Source organism: Tachypleus tridentatus, chromosome 10 (assembly GCF_004210375.1).
Source record: "Tachypleus tridentatus isolate NWPU-2018 chromosome 10, ASM421037v1, whole genome shotgun sequence".
In the NCBI taxonomy this organism is placed as follows: domain Eukaryota; kingdom Metazoa; phylum Arthropoda; class Merostomata; order Xiphosura; family Limulidae; genus Tachypleus; species Tachypleus tridentatus.
In genome coordinates, this window is record NC_134834.1 from 119,676,653 (window position 1) to 119,695,137 (window position 18,485).

The window sequence follows — 18,485 nt, forward strand, 5'->3', positions numbered from 1 at the left end:
AGTTTGTATTCATTTCATTTTATGCTTTCAGCAAATAGACTAAAAGTAATATTAAGTTATATTCTTATTGTGAAGTAACATGACATACAATCCATTTTTGAAATGCAATTTTAGTGACACATATTGGCTTTTCTATATATTAGAAGTTGTTGTATAAGTTAACACTTATTTTCTATGTAGTTTTGCCCAAGCTTGTCTCATTAAAAAAATAATGTGCACATGGATGTGTGCACACATTTAGTGTTGGTCCAAAATTTCAGGTTTCTTGGTTCTTTCCTCTTGGAGCTGTGGCATTCACATACACGGATCCATCCCTATTATTATCGATATTTTATCTGTTGTTATAGAAGTGACTAAAATTATTAAATGGTCACTGTGACTGGCAGTGTTGTTTTCCTTTTTAAAAGGCTGGTATCACACAATATTCAGAAAGACATAAAGACATTTCAGCATAACTGTATACCTTCATAGATATGTTTAGAACCTAATGTTGAAACAAAAAGTAGTTTAAATAAATAAAAAGTAATTTCTGTTGTTATATGTTTTATTTAACTTGTGTTTCAGTATATTTGTTCATTCCTCCATGGCACAGTGGAAAAGATGTATTCACTCTGTCCATCTGAAAGATTCAGTGTTGAGTATCGTGTAAGTATTCTTGCATTAATCTGTTCAGTTTCTTGTTCCTCTTATACTTTTATTCACTTAAACTGACCTTTCTTCACTCTATGTAAAGTTATTAACATGGAACCCAAAATTAGTATTTGTGAACCACAAGAAAAATTATAGAGAATCCATAAGCAATGACATCCAAATTTCATATAACCTGTTAAAATAAGCTGCGAAATAGAAAGTGTAAGTTGGTTAAAACATTTCTGTTCATAAATCATACCTAGAGCAATAAGTCAGTATTAACAATACTGATGATTTTAGTTAACAAGTTCATTGATAATTAGGTGTTTCCTGTAGCATAAGTCACCTTGTCTTCTTGACAGCTCCTCTTAGGGAGTGTAAGAACACATTTTACCTGAAAATCAAAACAAGTCATAACACTGTATAGATTTTCAGTAGACACATAAATGAGTGAAAGGACACAGGTAAATAATTTTAATTTAATCCAAACATCGATTCATTAGAGAAAGATTTAAATATTGTGGTTAACACTGTGGCATACAATTTGTGGTGTTTTTTGTAACAAATCACACTTTTTTATAAATGTGTTTAAATATTTCTTGAGAACTAGAAAAAGCTTAGAATTATAAGGAATGGTAACATGTTGAAATGGATATTATTTAATGCCAATATCCAAATCAAAACAATTATTCCAGAGCAGTTTGTCATCTCTAGATGTGTTTAACACAGCAGATGATAGACGTTCTATATCTACAATAAGGATTAACTAATTTGTCATGTCTAGATATGTTTAACACAGCAGATGATAGATGTTCTATATCTACAATAAGGATTAACTAATTTGTCATGTCTAGATATGTTTAACACAGCAGATGATAGATGTTCTATATCTACAATAAGGATTAACTAATTTGTCATGTCTAGATGTGTTTTAACACACCAGATGATAGATGTTCTATATCTAGTGTAATAATTAACTAATTTGTCATCTCTAGAAGTGTTTAACACAGCAGATGTAGATGTTTTATATCTAGTGTAAGAATTGACTAATTCATCATCTCTAGATGTGTTTAACACAGCAGATTATAGATGTTTTATATCTACCATAAAAATTAACTAATTTGTCATGTGTAGATGTGTTTAACACAGCAGATGATAGATGTTTTATATCTACCATAATAATTAACTAATTTGTCATGTGTAGATGTGTTTAACACAGCAGATGATAGATGTTCTATATCTACAATAAGAATTAACTAATTTGTTATGTCTAGATGTGTTTTAACACACCAGATGATAGATGTTCTATATCTAGTGTAATAATTAACTAATTTGTCATCTCTAGAAGTGTTTAACACAGCAGATGTAGATGTTTTATATCTAGTGTAAGAATTGACTAATTCATCATCTCTAGATGTGTTTAACACAGCAGATTATAGATGTTTTATATCTACCATAAAAATTAACTAATTTGTTATGTCTAGATGTGTTTAACACAGCAGATGATAGATGTTCTATATCTACCATAATAATTAACTAATTTGTCATGTGTAGATGTGTTTAACACAGCAGATGATAGATGTTTTATATCTACCATAATAATTAACTAATTTGTCATGTGTAGATGTGTTTAACACAGCAGATGATAGATGTTCTATATCTACAATAAGAATTAACTAATTTGTTATGTCTAGATATGTTTAACACAGCAGATGATAGATGTTCTATATCTACAATAAGGATTAACTAATTTGTCATGTCTAGATGTGTTTAACACAGCAGATGATAGATGTTCTATATCTACAATAAGGATTAACTAATTTGTCATGTCTAGATATGTTTAACACAGCAGATGATAGATGTTCTATATCTACAATAAGGATTAACTAATTTGTCATGTCTAGATGTGTTTAACACAGCAGATGATAGATGTTCTATATCTACAATAAGGATTAACTAATTTGTCATGTCTAGATATGTTTAACACAGCAGATGATAGATGTTCTATATCTACAATAAGGATTAACTAATTTGTCATGTCTAGATGTGTTTAACACAGCAGATGATAGATGTTCTATATCTACAATAAGGATTAACTAATTTGTCATGTCTAGATATGTTTAACACTGCAGATGATAGATGTTCTATATCTACAATAAGGATTAACTAATTTGTCATGTCTAGATGTGTTTAACACAGCAGATGATAGATGTTCTATATCTAGTGTAATAATTAACTAATTTGTCATGTCTAGATATGTTTAACACAGCAGATGATAGATGTTCTATATCTACAATAAGGATTAACTAATTTGTCATGTCTAGATATGTTTAACACAGCAGATGATAGATGTTCTATATCTACAATAAGGATTAACTAATTTGTCATGTCTAGATGTGTTTAACACAGCAGTTGATAGATGTTTTATATCTGCAGAATGTTATGTTGTTAATTAATATAGGTATAAAGGTGTTCCTTCATATTGGTTTAATTTTGGTTTTAGTTTCTATATAACTAGAGCTTCTTTGATTTTGCATTTGTTTATATTTGTTTCCATACTTAATGTCTGGGTGTTTTTTATGGTTACATTGTATTTATTTGATTTGCAGTGTTCAAAAACATGTGTAGGTATTTTTTGTGTTCCTTGAATCTAGTATTCATTTTTCTGCTTGTTTCTTCAACACAGAAATCATGGCAGTTGTTGCATTGTATTTTATAAATTTTGTCAGTGTAAATTTTACATATAGTTTGTACTGGTTTTTGAATAAATTTGTTGTTTACTGGAAATTTTCCAAAGATTGGTTATTTTTTCACTGATGTCTGAAACATTTGGTATGCAGCAGTATAAGGTTTTGTAGCTTGTTGTGTCTTGTGATTTATTGTTGTTGGTCTTGGTGTGTGCAAATAATGTTTTCCACAGTGTTTTGAGGAAATTTGTTGATATTGATGAAGTGTTGTTTTATTTTGTTGATTTCATCATTAATTTTATCTAGTGAGTAGAGTTTTATGGCTGTGTTTATTTGCTTTCTTAATATGTTGAGTTTTTGTTTTGTTTCATGTGCTGTTTTCCAGGGAATGTATAATCCAGTATGGTTGATTTTTCTGTGGATTTCTGTTTTGAATTGTATATCGGTTCTAGTTATCTTGAGGTTAAGAAATGCTGTTTGGTTAGTTTTTTTTCTGATCACATGTAAACATAACTAAGGTTGGTGTGTATCGAGTTAGCATGGTTGAAAAAATTGAGTGTGTGTTCCGTAGATGTGAATCCAGCAATTGTATCATCAACATACTTGTACCAGTATAGTGATGGGTGTAAGAGTGAATTCATTGCTTCAGATTCAGTGTGTGTCATGAAAGTGTTGGCTAGAACTGGTAACATTGGATTCCTAATATGTAGGCCACTTGTTTGTTGGTAGTTTTGATTATTGGCATAAGTATGGAGAATCCTGTGTCATCAGTTCTAGCCAACATATTCATGACACAGATTGAATCTGAAGCAATCAATTCAACAACTAAAACCAAAATTAAACCAATATAAACTAATACTTTTGTACCTATATTAATTAATAGCACAGCACCCCACTTCAACGCCCATACAGTTCCATGCCCGTTTGTACTCTTGTTTCTGACACGTGCCCAGCAATGATCAGTTGCAAACTCCTTGTTAACCTGTAGATGACATAGGAAGGTTGAAATGTTGTTCTCTGCTTATCAGTAAAGTGTTAATACCCATACCAGCCGTTCTGAGGTACATTTTTATTTAAAGTGAGTTTTTAATCACCAAGAAGATAAGTTATGATTATTATATGTTTAGGTAATACAAGGTAGTCATGCAGAGAGGAAATATGTGGTTAGTCCTAATTAAGCATTATTAGGTAGTAAAGTTACTGGGAAGTTGTTTGAATAATGATGTTCATGTGAAACAATATTCAGTGTTGTATTACACTTTTCAGTCACATCAAAGGAAGAGTGTTTGTTGCATTAGCAGATGGAACAGTTGCAGTATTCCACAGAGCTGAAGGTAATGTTTCTTATAAGTGCTGTTATAGCATTATTAATATTTGATAAGCTTTATCACAGTTTTATGCACACAAAACATACAGTGTGTAATCACATGATCAGTGTCTTCACGGTACACACTGTGTGTAATCACATGATGAGTGATTCCTTCACAGTACACACAGTGTGTAATCACATGATGAGTGATTTCTTCACAGTACACACAGTGTGTAATCACATGATGAGTGATGCCTTCACAGTACACACAGTGTGTAATCACATGATGAGTGATGCCTTCACAGTACACACAGTGTGTAATCACATGATGAGTGATGCCTTCACAGTACATAGTGTGTAATCACACAATGAATGAATGTCTTCACAGTACATAGTGTGTAATCACACAATGAATGAATGTCTTCACAGTACAGTGTGTAATCACACAATGAATGAATGTCTTCACAGTACAGTGTGTAATCACATGATGAGTGATGCCTTCACAGTACATAGTGTGTAATCACACGATGAATGAATGTCTTCACAGTACACACAATGTCAGTGATGACGAGAAAACCCACTTGTATAGAAAAATATATATGTAAAAACAGCTGGTTTGGGTTGAGAACATTTTTTTTATGTAGAGGAGCGAACAACATTTTGACCTTCTTCGATCGAAACATTGTTCGTTCCTCTACATAAAAGAAAATTTCCCAACCCAAACCAGCTGTTTTACATGTACAATATACACAATGTGTAATTAAATGATTAATGAATGTCTTCACAGTACATAGTGTGTAATCACATGATGAATGAATGTCTTCACAGTGCATGCAGTGTGTAATCGCATGATGCGTGAATGTCTTCACAGTACATAGTGTGTAATCGCATGATGAATGAATGTCTTCACAGTACATAGTGTGCAATCGCATGATGAATGAATGTCTTCACAGTGCATGCAGTGTGTAATCGCATGATGAATGAATGTCTTCACAGTGCATGCAGTGTGTAATCGCATGATGAATGAATGTCTTCACAGTGCATGCAGTGTGTAATTGCATGATGAATGAATGTCTTCACAGTACATAAGTGTGTAATCACATTATGAATGGATGTCTTCACAGTACATAAGTGTGTAATCACATGAGTGAATGTCTTCACAGTACATAGTGTGTAATCGCATGATGAATGAATGTCTTCACAGTGCATGCAGTGTGTAATCACATGATGAATTAATGTCTTCACTGTATACACTATGTATTCACATGATCAATGAATCTCTTCACAGTATTAAAAATGATAGTCACTTCTTTCTCTTGCCCTATACAACTGTAAATGAAATTTTAATAAAAATGTTTCAAAGACATTGGTATTGTTTAAATACTGTTGATAAAATAGGATTCCAACTTTATAAAACCTAAAAGTGAGATGCTGCTGGGTGAATCTTCAGAAAGAAATTTAATTATTAAGTTAATGTCTATAAACAGTCACTGGTAATAAGTTACACTCTTTTTGTTTGAGAGGAGCTCTAGGCAGAGAAAACTGATATTATATTTGAGGCTTTATTGAACAATGTCCTAAGGTGTTAGCTGTGATCTTAACTCAGGTGAAGATCTGAGTTAGCAACTTGAAACATTTTCCAAAATCAAATAAGTCTCACTAAATAAACAGCTGTTAGTGTAGGCATGGATTGAATAAATGTATAAATTATCTTCAGAGTTATCATAGAAAATTCAAGCTGGTATATTCACTTTTATTAAATGAATTAGACTTGGTGTGTTTTTATTTAATGTGTAACACTGGATGATTTATTAGATAAAATAACTTTTCTTCCTTCAGATGGACAGTGGGACTTGTCTAATTATCATCTGTTAGATCTTGGTCATCCTCACCATTCGGTTCGCTGCATGGCTGTTGTGTTTGGGAAGATCTGGTGTGGGTATCGTAACAGAATACATGTTGTGGATCCAAAGTCCCTGTCAGTTGTGGTAAGTTTACTTATTAATTTTACCAGTAGAGAGTAAATAATGCCTTTGTTTTTATAACCATGGAAGTTATTTGTTATTGGTGTAAAAAAAACAACTAATTAATTGTGTTGTCTTTTCTAAATAAATGTAATATCAGTTATGATGCTTATAAACAACTTTATATACAAACCAGTAGTGTCACATCTACAAATTTTAACAAATCTCAAACAATTGTGACATTCACTCTTAAAGCATCCCATGTTGTGTTATTGGGCAATTGGTGTTTGGTCCAACATGCCATGTGTCTCATTGTGAGGTCATCTTTTGTCTGCTTTTCATACCTTGACACTTTGATCAACCTCAGCTAATCTTGAAATTTAGATCTGAACTCCTATGTTCTCCTGCACTGTTCTTATGATCTTTCAGACATGGTTGGTTCTTTGAACACCAGAGGAGTTATATAATTGAATAGGTCATTGTTGAGACATGGCCATCTTTTCTTCACTGTGGGCCCTTGTGTCTTCCTTAGACATCTATGTGTATATCAGTTAATAATTAATGTGTATATTTGTACTGTGTGAAGGCTTGTCATTTTACCACCACTAATTTAAACAAATATAATTAATAATTTAACTATACACTAAAAACATTTCAGCTAATTTGATTGATGGGTTAAACTGTTGTTTCTGTTATTAAGAAATGTGTAAAGCCTCTTACCATCCTGGTTCTTTTTACAAGTGATTGTTCAATGTGTGATGACAAGTATTGTGTATGTGTAATGACAAGTACTGTGAATGTTATATGTATGTGTAATGACAAGTACTGTGAGTGTTATATGTATGTGTAATGACAAGTACTGTGAATGTTATGTATGTGTAATGACAAGTACTGTGAATGTTATATGTGTGTAATGACAAGTACTGTGAATGTTATATGTATGTGTAATGACAAGTACTGTGAATGTTATATGTGTGTAATGACAAGTACTGTGAATGTTATATGTATGTGTAATGACAAGTACTGTGAGTGTTATATGTATGTGTAATGACAAGTACTGTGAATGTTATGTATGTGTAATGACAAGTACTGTGAATGTTATATGTGTGTAATGACAAGTACTGTGAATGTTATATGTATGTGTAATGACAAGTACTGTGAATGTTATATATGTGTGTAATGACAAGTACTGTGAATGTTATATGTATGTGTAATGACAAGTACTGTGAGTGTTATATGTATGTGTAATGACAAGTACTGTGAATGTTATGTATGTGTAATGACAAGTACTGTGAATGTTATGTGTGTGTAATGACAAGTACTGTGAATGTTGTGTGTGTAATGACAAGTACTGTGAATGTTATATGTGTGTAATGACAAGTACTGTGAATGTTATATATATGTAATGACAAGTACTGTGAATGTTATATGTGTGTAATGACAAGTGCTGTGAATGTTATATGTGTGTAATGACAAGTACTGTGAATGTTATATATGTGTAATGACAAGTACTGTGAATGTTGTGTGTGTAATGACAAGTACTGTGAATGTTATATGTGTGTGTAATGACAAGTACTGTGAATGTTGTGTGTGTAATGACAAGTACTGTGAATGTTATATATATGTATGTGTAATGACAAGTACTGTGAGTGTTGAGCATGACAGTAGGTACTGTGGTTGATTAGTGTGTAACACTAACTACTGTGATTATATTCTATATTTTACCCAGTCTAACTAACCTAAAGATCATTTTTATTTAATTTATTAATGCACCAAAGAATATAGAATAATAACACGTAACTAGAAAACTTTCTTTAACTTTCACAATTTTTCTGGCTGTCTACCTATATGACAAGAACCATTACAGAATCATCTGAATTGGTCATTACCTCTCATGTTGGAATGAAGCTTCTAGTAATAATGGAACTGACAATTCTTCATTCAGAAAACAGTGTTATATTGCACATCATTTGATAGATGAAAACCTTTGATTTCTATTGGTTATAGATAATATATAATTAAATGTACCAGAGAAATATTCACAAATTCTGTGACAGGTGGTTGTGGCAAGAAGGGTCTTATTTTCTATTTGATGACAAACACAGTTGAAGGCTATAAAATGTATGGTTTGCCTGGGCAGTGACGATTTTATAGTGAATAATTTATCTTAAATGTTGTACTTGTTGGATAAAATAGAGAAGATGTCTGTAGAAAATGTCACACTAGGGTAAATTCAGGATTTTGTTTAAAAATAGGCTTGTAAAATTAAGAATTTAAAAGGTGTATACTATTTAAATATGTATCATTAACTGAACCTTTGTGTTTTATGAATTGGTATAACGTAAAGTAGTTCAATAACATTTTTAACGTAAATCCCAAAAAACTTTCTGATGTGGTCAGTAATAGATAGCTGTCATAATACTGTTAATGAGGATGAAAGTTTATAAAAGGATCGAGGTAATAGGTTCATATTAACAGGCATTATAAAAAGTAATAAATAAAAACAATATTAAGTTTCTGTTCTGTGATATCCCATTGAGGTTTTTATTGAGTAACAAGTTATTTAAATTGAAGAAAATAGTAAATTGTAAAAAACCAGATGTTGTACGTGATGTATTTCTGGTACTAGTTGTGATAAGTAAGTATATCTGTATTATTTATATACTGAACGAATACTTTGTAGGTGTTTATTAGGGTTAGCTGTTATTAATGTTTTCTGTAATTGTTTTCAGAAATCCTTTGATGCTCACCCCAGGAAGGAGAGCCAGGTACGACAGATGGCGTGGATTGGGGATGGTGTGTGGATATCTATCAGGCTTGACAGCACCTTGAGGATGTACCATGCTCACACTTACCAGCATTTACAAGATGTAGACATTGAACCATACGTCAGCAAGATGTTAGGTAAGAGTCATTCCTATTCCACATAGTGTTATACAAGATGTAGACATTGAACCATACGTCAGCAAGATGTTACACAAGTGTCACTCCACTCCATATGGTGTTATTCAGTGTGTTTTACTATCTATTGATTAGATATACTGTAAGGTAAAATTACAAAATGGTCTTATATTCTGTAACCCTAAGGTCATCCATAATAATGCAGCTTGCTCCCTCTACTGTTCTAGAATAATACTTTCTCAGTTGGTATTCTGATGTATGAATGTTTTAACTTTTCCCTCCATGTTATTACAAAAGTTTGTTCATTCTTTATTGATAATTGATATCAGTTTCAATCTTCTCTTTGCTTCCTTGTTTCTTCTATAAATATTTCTGAATCCCAAATTCCAATTTTCATATGAATTTGAGATTTAATTTGGCAGATGGTTAATTTTGTACAGTAGTAGACAGTGGTTCTGACACAAGTCACCAGGTCTCAGATATCTGATTTTGTTCATTTGTTACAATTAGTTAACAGTTTCTTTCTCTCAGGTTATAATTTTTTCTAAGGTGGTACAATATAACTACTGAGTGGAAACATTTTTCTGCAACACATTCTACCTGTTAGTGCACCTCCGTGTAATAACTGGGATTAGTATGGCTCTTTTTACCATGAGATCTGTGGTAAGTTTTCTACAGGTATTCCTCACTCACAGTAAGATATACCTGTGTTGAGTTATGCGAGTTTGTGTGGGTGGCAATAATTTTGGTCTTTCATGTCTTCTTTGCTTAGTATTTGGTAAGATAGATTTTTATAATTTTTAACACCTGAATTACTTGAATTTGACAACCCCCATCCCCTTATCTGTTTAAATATGATCTCAAATCCTAATTTTATTACTGGCTTTTGTAAATACATGAAGTTTTTATGATTTTAGTTACATTTTATTTATAAAAAGTGTTGTGTAGCTGCTGTAGTTTATTAAATTTTCTTATTCAAATTAGCTTATAAAATTAACAAGGAAGTTTCTTTGAAATAATCAGACATAAAAAATGAAACTCAAAATAACATAAACCAGTTTCACAAGTTAATGTTAAGTTGTCATTCCTTTAGATTTCAGTTCTGCTTCACATCAATGTGGCATGCTTTCAGTAAGTTTGTACAGATTGATTGACTGTCATCCTTCTTTAAGTACTTCAGAAAGTCAATCTTACATCAGTCTCACATGATCTTTTGTTAACTGGTTTAACTCATCCAATATATTTTCAATCAGATTGATATCAGGTGATTGACCTGACCATTCTCCAACATCAATCCTCTTATTTCTAAGCTATCTTTTAACATCTCCACTGTTATAGATAAATGTGTTTGATCATTTTGTAGGCTAAATGGAATAAGATCTCAGAAACTGTAGCAGGTGTACAACAATTTTTATGAGAAAATGTAATTTAAAATCATGAAAAGTTCAGATATTTACAAAAGTCAGTGTCAAAATTAGGATTTGAGATCATATTTGAACAGATCTTGTCAAGTGGATTCTAAAAATATATAGTTTTATATATTTTTTCTGTTATCTACCAAAAGATATAACTAATTAACTTTCGTGGGACACATTTTTTGTCCACTTTCTGTATTTCATTTTAATATTGCAAAACTTCATCTTCATGCTTGGCTTTGTCTGATTCTGTTCCTCAGCACAGGAACTCAACCACCATGTAACATGTTTCCTTATCCATATCAGTTGCCACAAGCATTAGACCTACACCAGACCTTGGTTCATTTGCATTGGCTTCCAATAACTTTATCCTTCTTTTCCTTACTGTTTCCAGTTACTCATTCTGGTTACTTGATCATGGTTTGTTCATTGTAATTGTTGCTTGCATGGCTGCCTTTTTGAACAAATTCCAATCCTGAAGGCCTTCTCCTCTGGAGCTACTTCTTTACATTCCTTTTGTTTGGTCTGCCTACCTCATTTTGTTTGCCATTGTATCATCTTTTCCTTAAAACGTATTTCTTCATCCTCCTGGTCTGCAGTCATCATTCATATATTTATGTCCTTAATGTCTTCTGTATCCTTTACCTCATCGTATATATTATTTTCTATCCAAAATTGGTCCTTTCTTCCCAGGACATTGGCTGTCCAGGAAAGTTGTTTACCTTCCCTTTCATTTCCCACTTGTACTCCTGCTTAGCTACAGTGTTCACTTTATTCCCAGCTATATTATTTAACTTGTACCACTTACTTTTGTGGTTCTTGCTCTCTTCCCCATGATCTATCAGCTAATACACTCATTGGCTGGATTTGTCAACTCGTGTGACTGATATATTCTGTCTTGTCCATGGAAGTTCACAATCCACATAATGTTTCTTCATACCACATTCATCACCTATCTATCTATAACTTCTTGAAATTGCCAAATTGTTTGAGCTGATATGTGGACAACTTCTGATACATTTGTCATGTTATCTGCATTTCATAGCTGTATCTTCATTAGGTCAATCACATTATCTGTATGATCTCGCTGTCTTCGTCAACCCCTCGGTGTGAATTTCTGTACGTGGTGAGGGGACCTCCCAGGGAAGGTTCTGTTCTTTCAGTTTACCTCCTCTAGGATCTAAACATCCACCCACGTGTTTGCCGTGCATGGTGACCTGTGAAGGGGAGGAGAGGATCCAGGTGGTTGAGGGGTCCAACCCTAACACACCACTTTGGCCTTGAATTCCTGTAGACGGGCAGCCTTTGGGTGGGAACCCCTTGGGTCCATCGGCTGGTCCACTTGGGCTAGAGTCAACCAAGTACCAGAGTTGGAAGTTTTCAATGGGTGTTGTGGACATTGTGTCTAATGCTGATGTTTGGGTATAGTGCTCGCGAAACCCTGGCATTGCTGCAATGTCCTTGCATGACATAGTAGTGCGCCCCCTCGTAGGGCTCCATGGTGGGTGGGGTCAGTGAGTACCGAAATTCTCCTTTTCCCTTATGGATCCTCCAACAAAAAATTTAAATGAAATAGTGAAAATAGTCAATAGGTAAACGACCAAGTCTTGAAGACTCTTGAGCAGCAATCTTCAACATCTGTAACACACGTACCTCATTTTCTTATCTTACATTCTCTTTCAGAAAACCTTTAGGGCAAATGTCCCCCTTTTTTATTCAGAAGAGACTAGAGGGACTTGCTGGCTTTCCAAAATCAGTAAAGATACTTCGATCTGGAGACATATTGGTTGAAACATCCACATCCCAACACAGTGAACTCCTCTTGAATTCAAAAGCAATTGGGGATATACCTATTGAGGTTACCCCTCATGCTACCTTGAATTCATCACGAGGAGTTATTGTTGAGAGGGACTTGAGGAACGTTCCCAAGTCAGAGATTCTCGTTGGTCTCTCCACTCAAGGAGTTTCTGCAGTGAGGTGCATCTCCACTCGCAAAGATGGAGTTACACTGCTGACAAATATCCTCGTTTTGACATTTACATCACCACGTGCACCTGCCACCATCAAGGTAGGTTATCTAATTTGCAGGGTACGACTGTACATTCCAAACCCTCTTCATTGTTTTCAATGTCAGAGGTTTGGTCACTCAAAGACGTCCTGTTGTGGTTCCCTGACGTGCTGCGTTGTGGTGGCAAGGACCAAGATGCCTATGAGTGTCACACCGACCCACATTGTGTCAACTGCAATGGTTCCCACCCTTCCTACTTTCGTTCTTGCCCAAAATGGTTGGAGGAAAAAGAGGTGCAGCGTTTGAAAACAACCCATAACCTTAGGTAACATTAGTTATCCTGAGGCTCGGAAATTGCTGTCCACCACTCCCTCTTAAACATATGCTGCTGCACTTCGTTCCACAACTACAATGGGAGTGCAGAGAGATCTCTTTGTACCTCCAAGAGAATCATTTTCAAAAAAATTAAAAGCCTTTTCACCTCCATGGTTAAAAAGGTTGATGAATCGACTTCTACACCAATCTCTGTTCCTCCCATACAGTCCAACAACTTTCAAGATCCACATTCCTTCAGTTTCAAATACAGGCATTTCTTCTGATACATCTTTTTCTCTGACCTCACGATGCAAAACAATCATTCGTTCGCATCCTGAGTCACTGGAATCCCCTTCCAACATCAAAGACTTGCCCAATCAACCCAGGGCAGGATCCATGGAGGTCAATAGACCTCCTCCGACTAAGGACAGTAAGGAAAAAAGACGTGGTCGTAAACAGAAAGGTTCTCCAGCCACTTTGCCTACGCATAAATAAAAATGGCCATCTTGATACAATGGAACTGTCGAGGTTTACATTCTAATCTGGATGACATCAAAACACTGATTGCTTTCTACCATCCTGTATGTCTTTCCTTACAAGAAACATTTCTAAAACCTACTGATACAGTCACCATTCAGCAGTTTTCTCTGTACAGAAATGACAGGCTGTGTGATGGATGAGTACATGGAGGGGTGGCACTATTGGTTGATCAGCATGTGCCCACTCAATACACCCTTGAAGGCCGTAGCTATCCGTGTTTCCTTGGGTCATACCATCACTGTTTGTTCTCTCTACCTGTCCCCTGGAGAGACATATGATCAATCATACCTTGGTGCTCTCGTTGAACAGTTGCCATTTCTAATTCTGGGGGACTTTAATGGACATCATCCCCTCTGGGGAAGTACTGTTATTGATAGGAGGGGTTGCTCTGTAGAGTGTATGCTCTCTGATCACAATTTTTCTCTTTTCAGTACTGCTTCTTCCACTTATTTTCATGCACCTAGTCAGTCCTTTACCGCTATTGATCTCTCGGTTTGCTCCCCTTCATTATTTTCCCATTTTTCATGGAGGGTTGACAATAATCCACTAGACAGTGATCATTTTCCTATACTTTTGAGAGAAACTGGCCATGGTCAATGCCACCCTACCCGCATGCCCCGGTGGAAGCTAGATCAGGCAGACTGGTCCACTTTCACTGCTCTCGCAGAACTTGATCCTGCCATCATGAATCAGCCATCAATAGATGACTGTGTGGCAGCAGTAACTGACTGTATTATACAAGCAGCTGCTCAGTGTATTCCTAAAACCTCAACACGTTTTCCACGATATCCTTGTCCGTGGTGGAATCCTGCTTGGCCAGAGAGGCTCAAAAAACAGGCCTGGGATACTTTCCATAGATATCCCACACTTTCGAACTGCATCGCCTTCCAATGGGCCCGTGCACATGCTAGGTGGGTAAGACATCAAAGCCAGAAGGAATCTTTAATTAAGTTCACAACTAGCATATCTTCTACCACCAGTTCCAAGGCCATATGGGACAGGATTCGAAAGGTCAGTGGGCACTACAATTCTGTCCCCCTCTCCATCTTACTCTTTGATGGCCAAGAGGTAGCTGATGTCCAGAGCATCGCCGATACTCTAGGTGAAATCTTTTGCCTGGTATCTAGCACTTCTGCTTGTTCCTCCACCTTCTTAGCCATCAGGCCTCAGGCAGAGCATTCACCTCTTTCCTTTCGAACTGACTGTCTTTTTTACTATAATTATCCCTTTACACTAGTGGAACTGAAAATGGCCCTTCATCGGTCTGGCAGTACATCTGTTGGACCTGATGATGTACACTATGACATGCTGCACTATCTCTCTCCTGCTTTTCTTGATATTCTTCTAATTGTTTTTAACCAGATCTGGCAGGAGAATGTTTTTCCTGATGCCTGGCACCCGGCTATTATCTTACCTTTCTCTAAACCTGGGAAAGATCCCAAGATTCCTTCACACTGGCGTCCAATTGCTTTGTCGAGCTGTCTCTGTAAGACCTTAGACTTGAAACATCAATCAAAGAAGCCTTTCTCACACGCCAACATCTGGTTTCAATATTCTTTGACATTGAGAAGGCTTATTACACAACATGGAGGTATGGCATTTTGTGAGACCTCCATATATATGGGTTACGTGGCCATTTAACTGTTTATTGAAAAATTTTTAATGGACAGGACATTCCAAGTTCATGTGGGTTCGACACTTTCCCGTTCTTTTGTACTGGAACTTGGGGTCCATCAGGGCTGTGTTTTGAGTGTCACACTTTTCAGTGTAAAGATAAATGCTATCACTGAACAACTTCCTCTCACTGTTGCAAACAGGCTCTATGTTGATGACTTTCACATCTCGTGTCAATCGTTGAACATGAGATATATTGAGTGGCAACTACAAACTGCCCTAAATCGTTTACTGAAGTGGACTATGGCGAATGGCTTTAATTTTTCACTCTCTTAAACCGTTTGCATGCAATTTTGCCACCACCAGGGTACCTACCCTGATCCTGAACTCCGTATCGGTGAAGTTTCGCTGCCAGTGGTCCCTAAGACCAAGTTCTTGGGGCTTATCTTTGACCGTAAGCTGACCTGTATACAACACTTAAAGCAGCTACAGGTCAAATACATAAGAGCACTGAACATCCTCTGTGTCCTCTCTACTGCCAGTTGGAGAGCGGATTGATGTTCTATGTTAAAGATATATCATGCTCTTATTCGTTCAAAACTCGATTATGGATCAATGGTTTCTGGCTCTGCCAGACCCTTGGCCTTAAAGATGCTGGACCCCGTTCATCATCAAGGACTTTGACTTTGCACTGGGGCTTTTCGCACCTTCCAGGTTCAGAGCTTATATGTGGAATCTCACGAACCTTCTCTGCACCTTCGCCGTTTGCAACTGTCTTTACTATATTCTTCAAAACTTTGTTCCTTACCAAAGCATCCCACCTGGGGATGTGTTTTTCTTCCTCAGTGGGCCTAACTTTTTCAAAACAAACGATCTACCATTGCTCCTTTTGGCCTTCGCATCCAGGCGCAATTGGATGAATTGGGTCTGTCCTTTGAAAACATTGCAGAATCCACTGGTCAGCCCATCCTCCCATGGCTTATTACAGCCCCCAAATGTGACCTTTCTTTAAGTCATCTGAAAAAGGCATATACTCCTGATTGGAAGTACCATCTTTTATTTACTGAACATCTTTCGAACAACCTTTCTATTCCAATTTATACGGATGATTCCATATTGGGTAATTCTGTGGGCTCTGTCATGGTTTGTTTCAGTTTGGTGGTTGCGCGCAGAATCCCCTCTACAGCTTCTGTGTTCACTGCTGAACTGTACACCATATCTCTTGCCCTGGATCATATTGAAGCTGAGCAGTACTCCGACTGCACTATTTATACTGACTCTTTTAGCTCTCTGCTGGCCTTGGAATCACTACACGTTGGTTCACATCCTGTTCTCACTGATATTCAAAATCGACTGGCCCATTTCTCATTAACATCTACTTCTATCCAGTTTTTCTGGATACCAGGCCATGTTGGTATTCGCGGGAATGCGTTTGCAGATATGGCAGCTAAATCTATCTGCTCTGGCACTATTACCACTGTGCCTATTCCGTACATGGATTATGGTCCTGTATTCAAGGCTCGGCTCCATGCCAGCTGGCAGTCCACTTGAAGTGAGCAACGTGACATCAAGCTTTTTCAAATAAAACCCTATATTGGGCTTTGGCTGTCTAGCTTCTATAATATTTGGAAGGAGAAAGTTGTTCTAACTAGACTACACATTGGTCACAGTTTTTTAACTCATCGTTTTCTTTTATCTGGAACTGATGCACCAGTGTGTAGTTTGTGTAACACTCAAATCACTGTAAGCCACATTTTACTTTCCTGCCATCGTTACGACTCTCAACGACGGCACTATTTTAAACATGTTTTGTCCCAGAGTTTGTCTGTAACATTTGACAGTGTTATTGGTGTTGGTGACACTGTTCACCTTGATAAAGTTTTTAGTTTTTTAATGGCCATTAATCTTTTTAATCTCATTTAAGTGTTGCATATTTATTCATTACACCTTTTTAATTGTGGTTCCCTTTTCAGTCTCAATCTCTCTAGTTCAATATGACATTATAAAATGGCCAGAACATTAAATAACTCAACACCAGGACTGGAAAGGCCAACTTCAGGTGACTAACGCTGCTGTTTTGAACTACCCATTAGTCGTCCTGGCAAGTTATTACACTTTTGCCGCATGTCATTTAACACTTTTATTACTTTACCTTTTCGTACTGGCCATAATGACACATAACCCGGAACCAGGACTGGAAAGACCAACTTCAGGTGACTGATGGTGGTTCTTGTACTTACCTGTTAGTCTTCCTGGCGGGTTATGATCATTACCATTCTGCTACAGGAAGTCCTTTACAACTTCTCTTACTCTGCTTTCTCTCTTAACATTGTAGACTAGGTGTCAACATTGGTTTTATACTTTTTCTGTTTTTCAGTGATGTTTTGTTTCACCTTCATTCCCTTTTATGTATTTTACTACATTTAATTTATTTTAACCGGACATATGATGCAGATAGCCTAGCTGCTTTGTGCCATAAAACACTAAGTCAATCAATCAGTTTTCAACAGGTCGATCACGTTATCTGCATGACCTAGCTGTCTTCATCAGGTTGATAATGTCTTCCTCCTATGGTGATTTACACTTTATCTATATGACCTAGCTGTATTGATATTGTACACACATCTGTTCACATTAGTCAACATGTTCTTGTTTTTTTTTTTTTATCTTATTCAGTTGATATGTTATTTTTTGTGATGCCACCTGGTGGTAGGTGTTACTTATTCAGGTATACTTAATACTGTATTAACATGAAATCTGTATCTTTCTGTAATGTCACTGTGGAGATGGAGTATTTCTGTAAGACCACTGGCTGCTTATCCAATGATGTGTGTGTATATAATCATCAATGTATCATATATAAATCACCATCACTCTTGGAGAGTTTGCCTATCTCTTCTGACCTATGATTCTTACAGTCAGAGTAGGGAATTGCAGACACTCTCTGTGCTTCTTCCAATGTATCATTCTTTTGGACTCCCCAGCACATATCCTCCACTTCACCTTTCTTCTAGTGGAATATGGAAGTTTTTGGTGGTGTGAAGAGGGTTCCTTCTGAGTGGGTACAAACTTTATGGTTTAAGTGTAGCCACTCAGGATACT

At 35.9% G+C, this 18,485-nt stretch overlaps 1 protein-coding gene across 30 annotated transcripts in view; it reads left to right on the forward strand.

Moving 5' to 3' along the window:
- LOC143230176 (C-Jun-amino-terminal kinase-interacting protein 4-like) overlaps window positions 1–18,485 on the forward strand; it is a 92,558-nt gene that overhangs the window by 70,899 nt on the left and 3,174 nt on the right. For all 30 annotated transcript variants that reach the window (XM_076463263.1, XM_076463270.1, XM_076463264.1 and 27 more), the window contains 4 exons: window positions 565–645; window positions 4,584–4,651; window positions 6,466–6,614; window positions 9,323–9,494. In XM_076463263.1, the coding sequence (XP_076319378.1) occupies window positions 565–645; window positions 4,584–4,651; window positions 6,466–6,614; window positions 9,323–9,494 (470 nt within the window). The remainder of the gene's footprint in view (window positions 1–564; window positions 646–4,583; window positions 4,652–6,465; window positions 6,615–9,322; window positions 9,495–18,485) is intronic.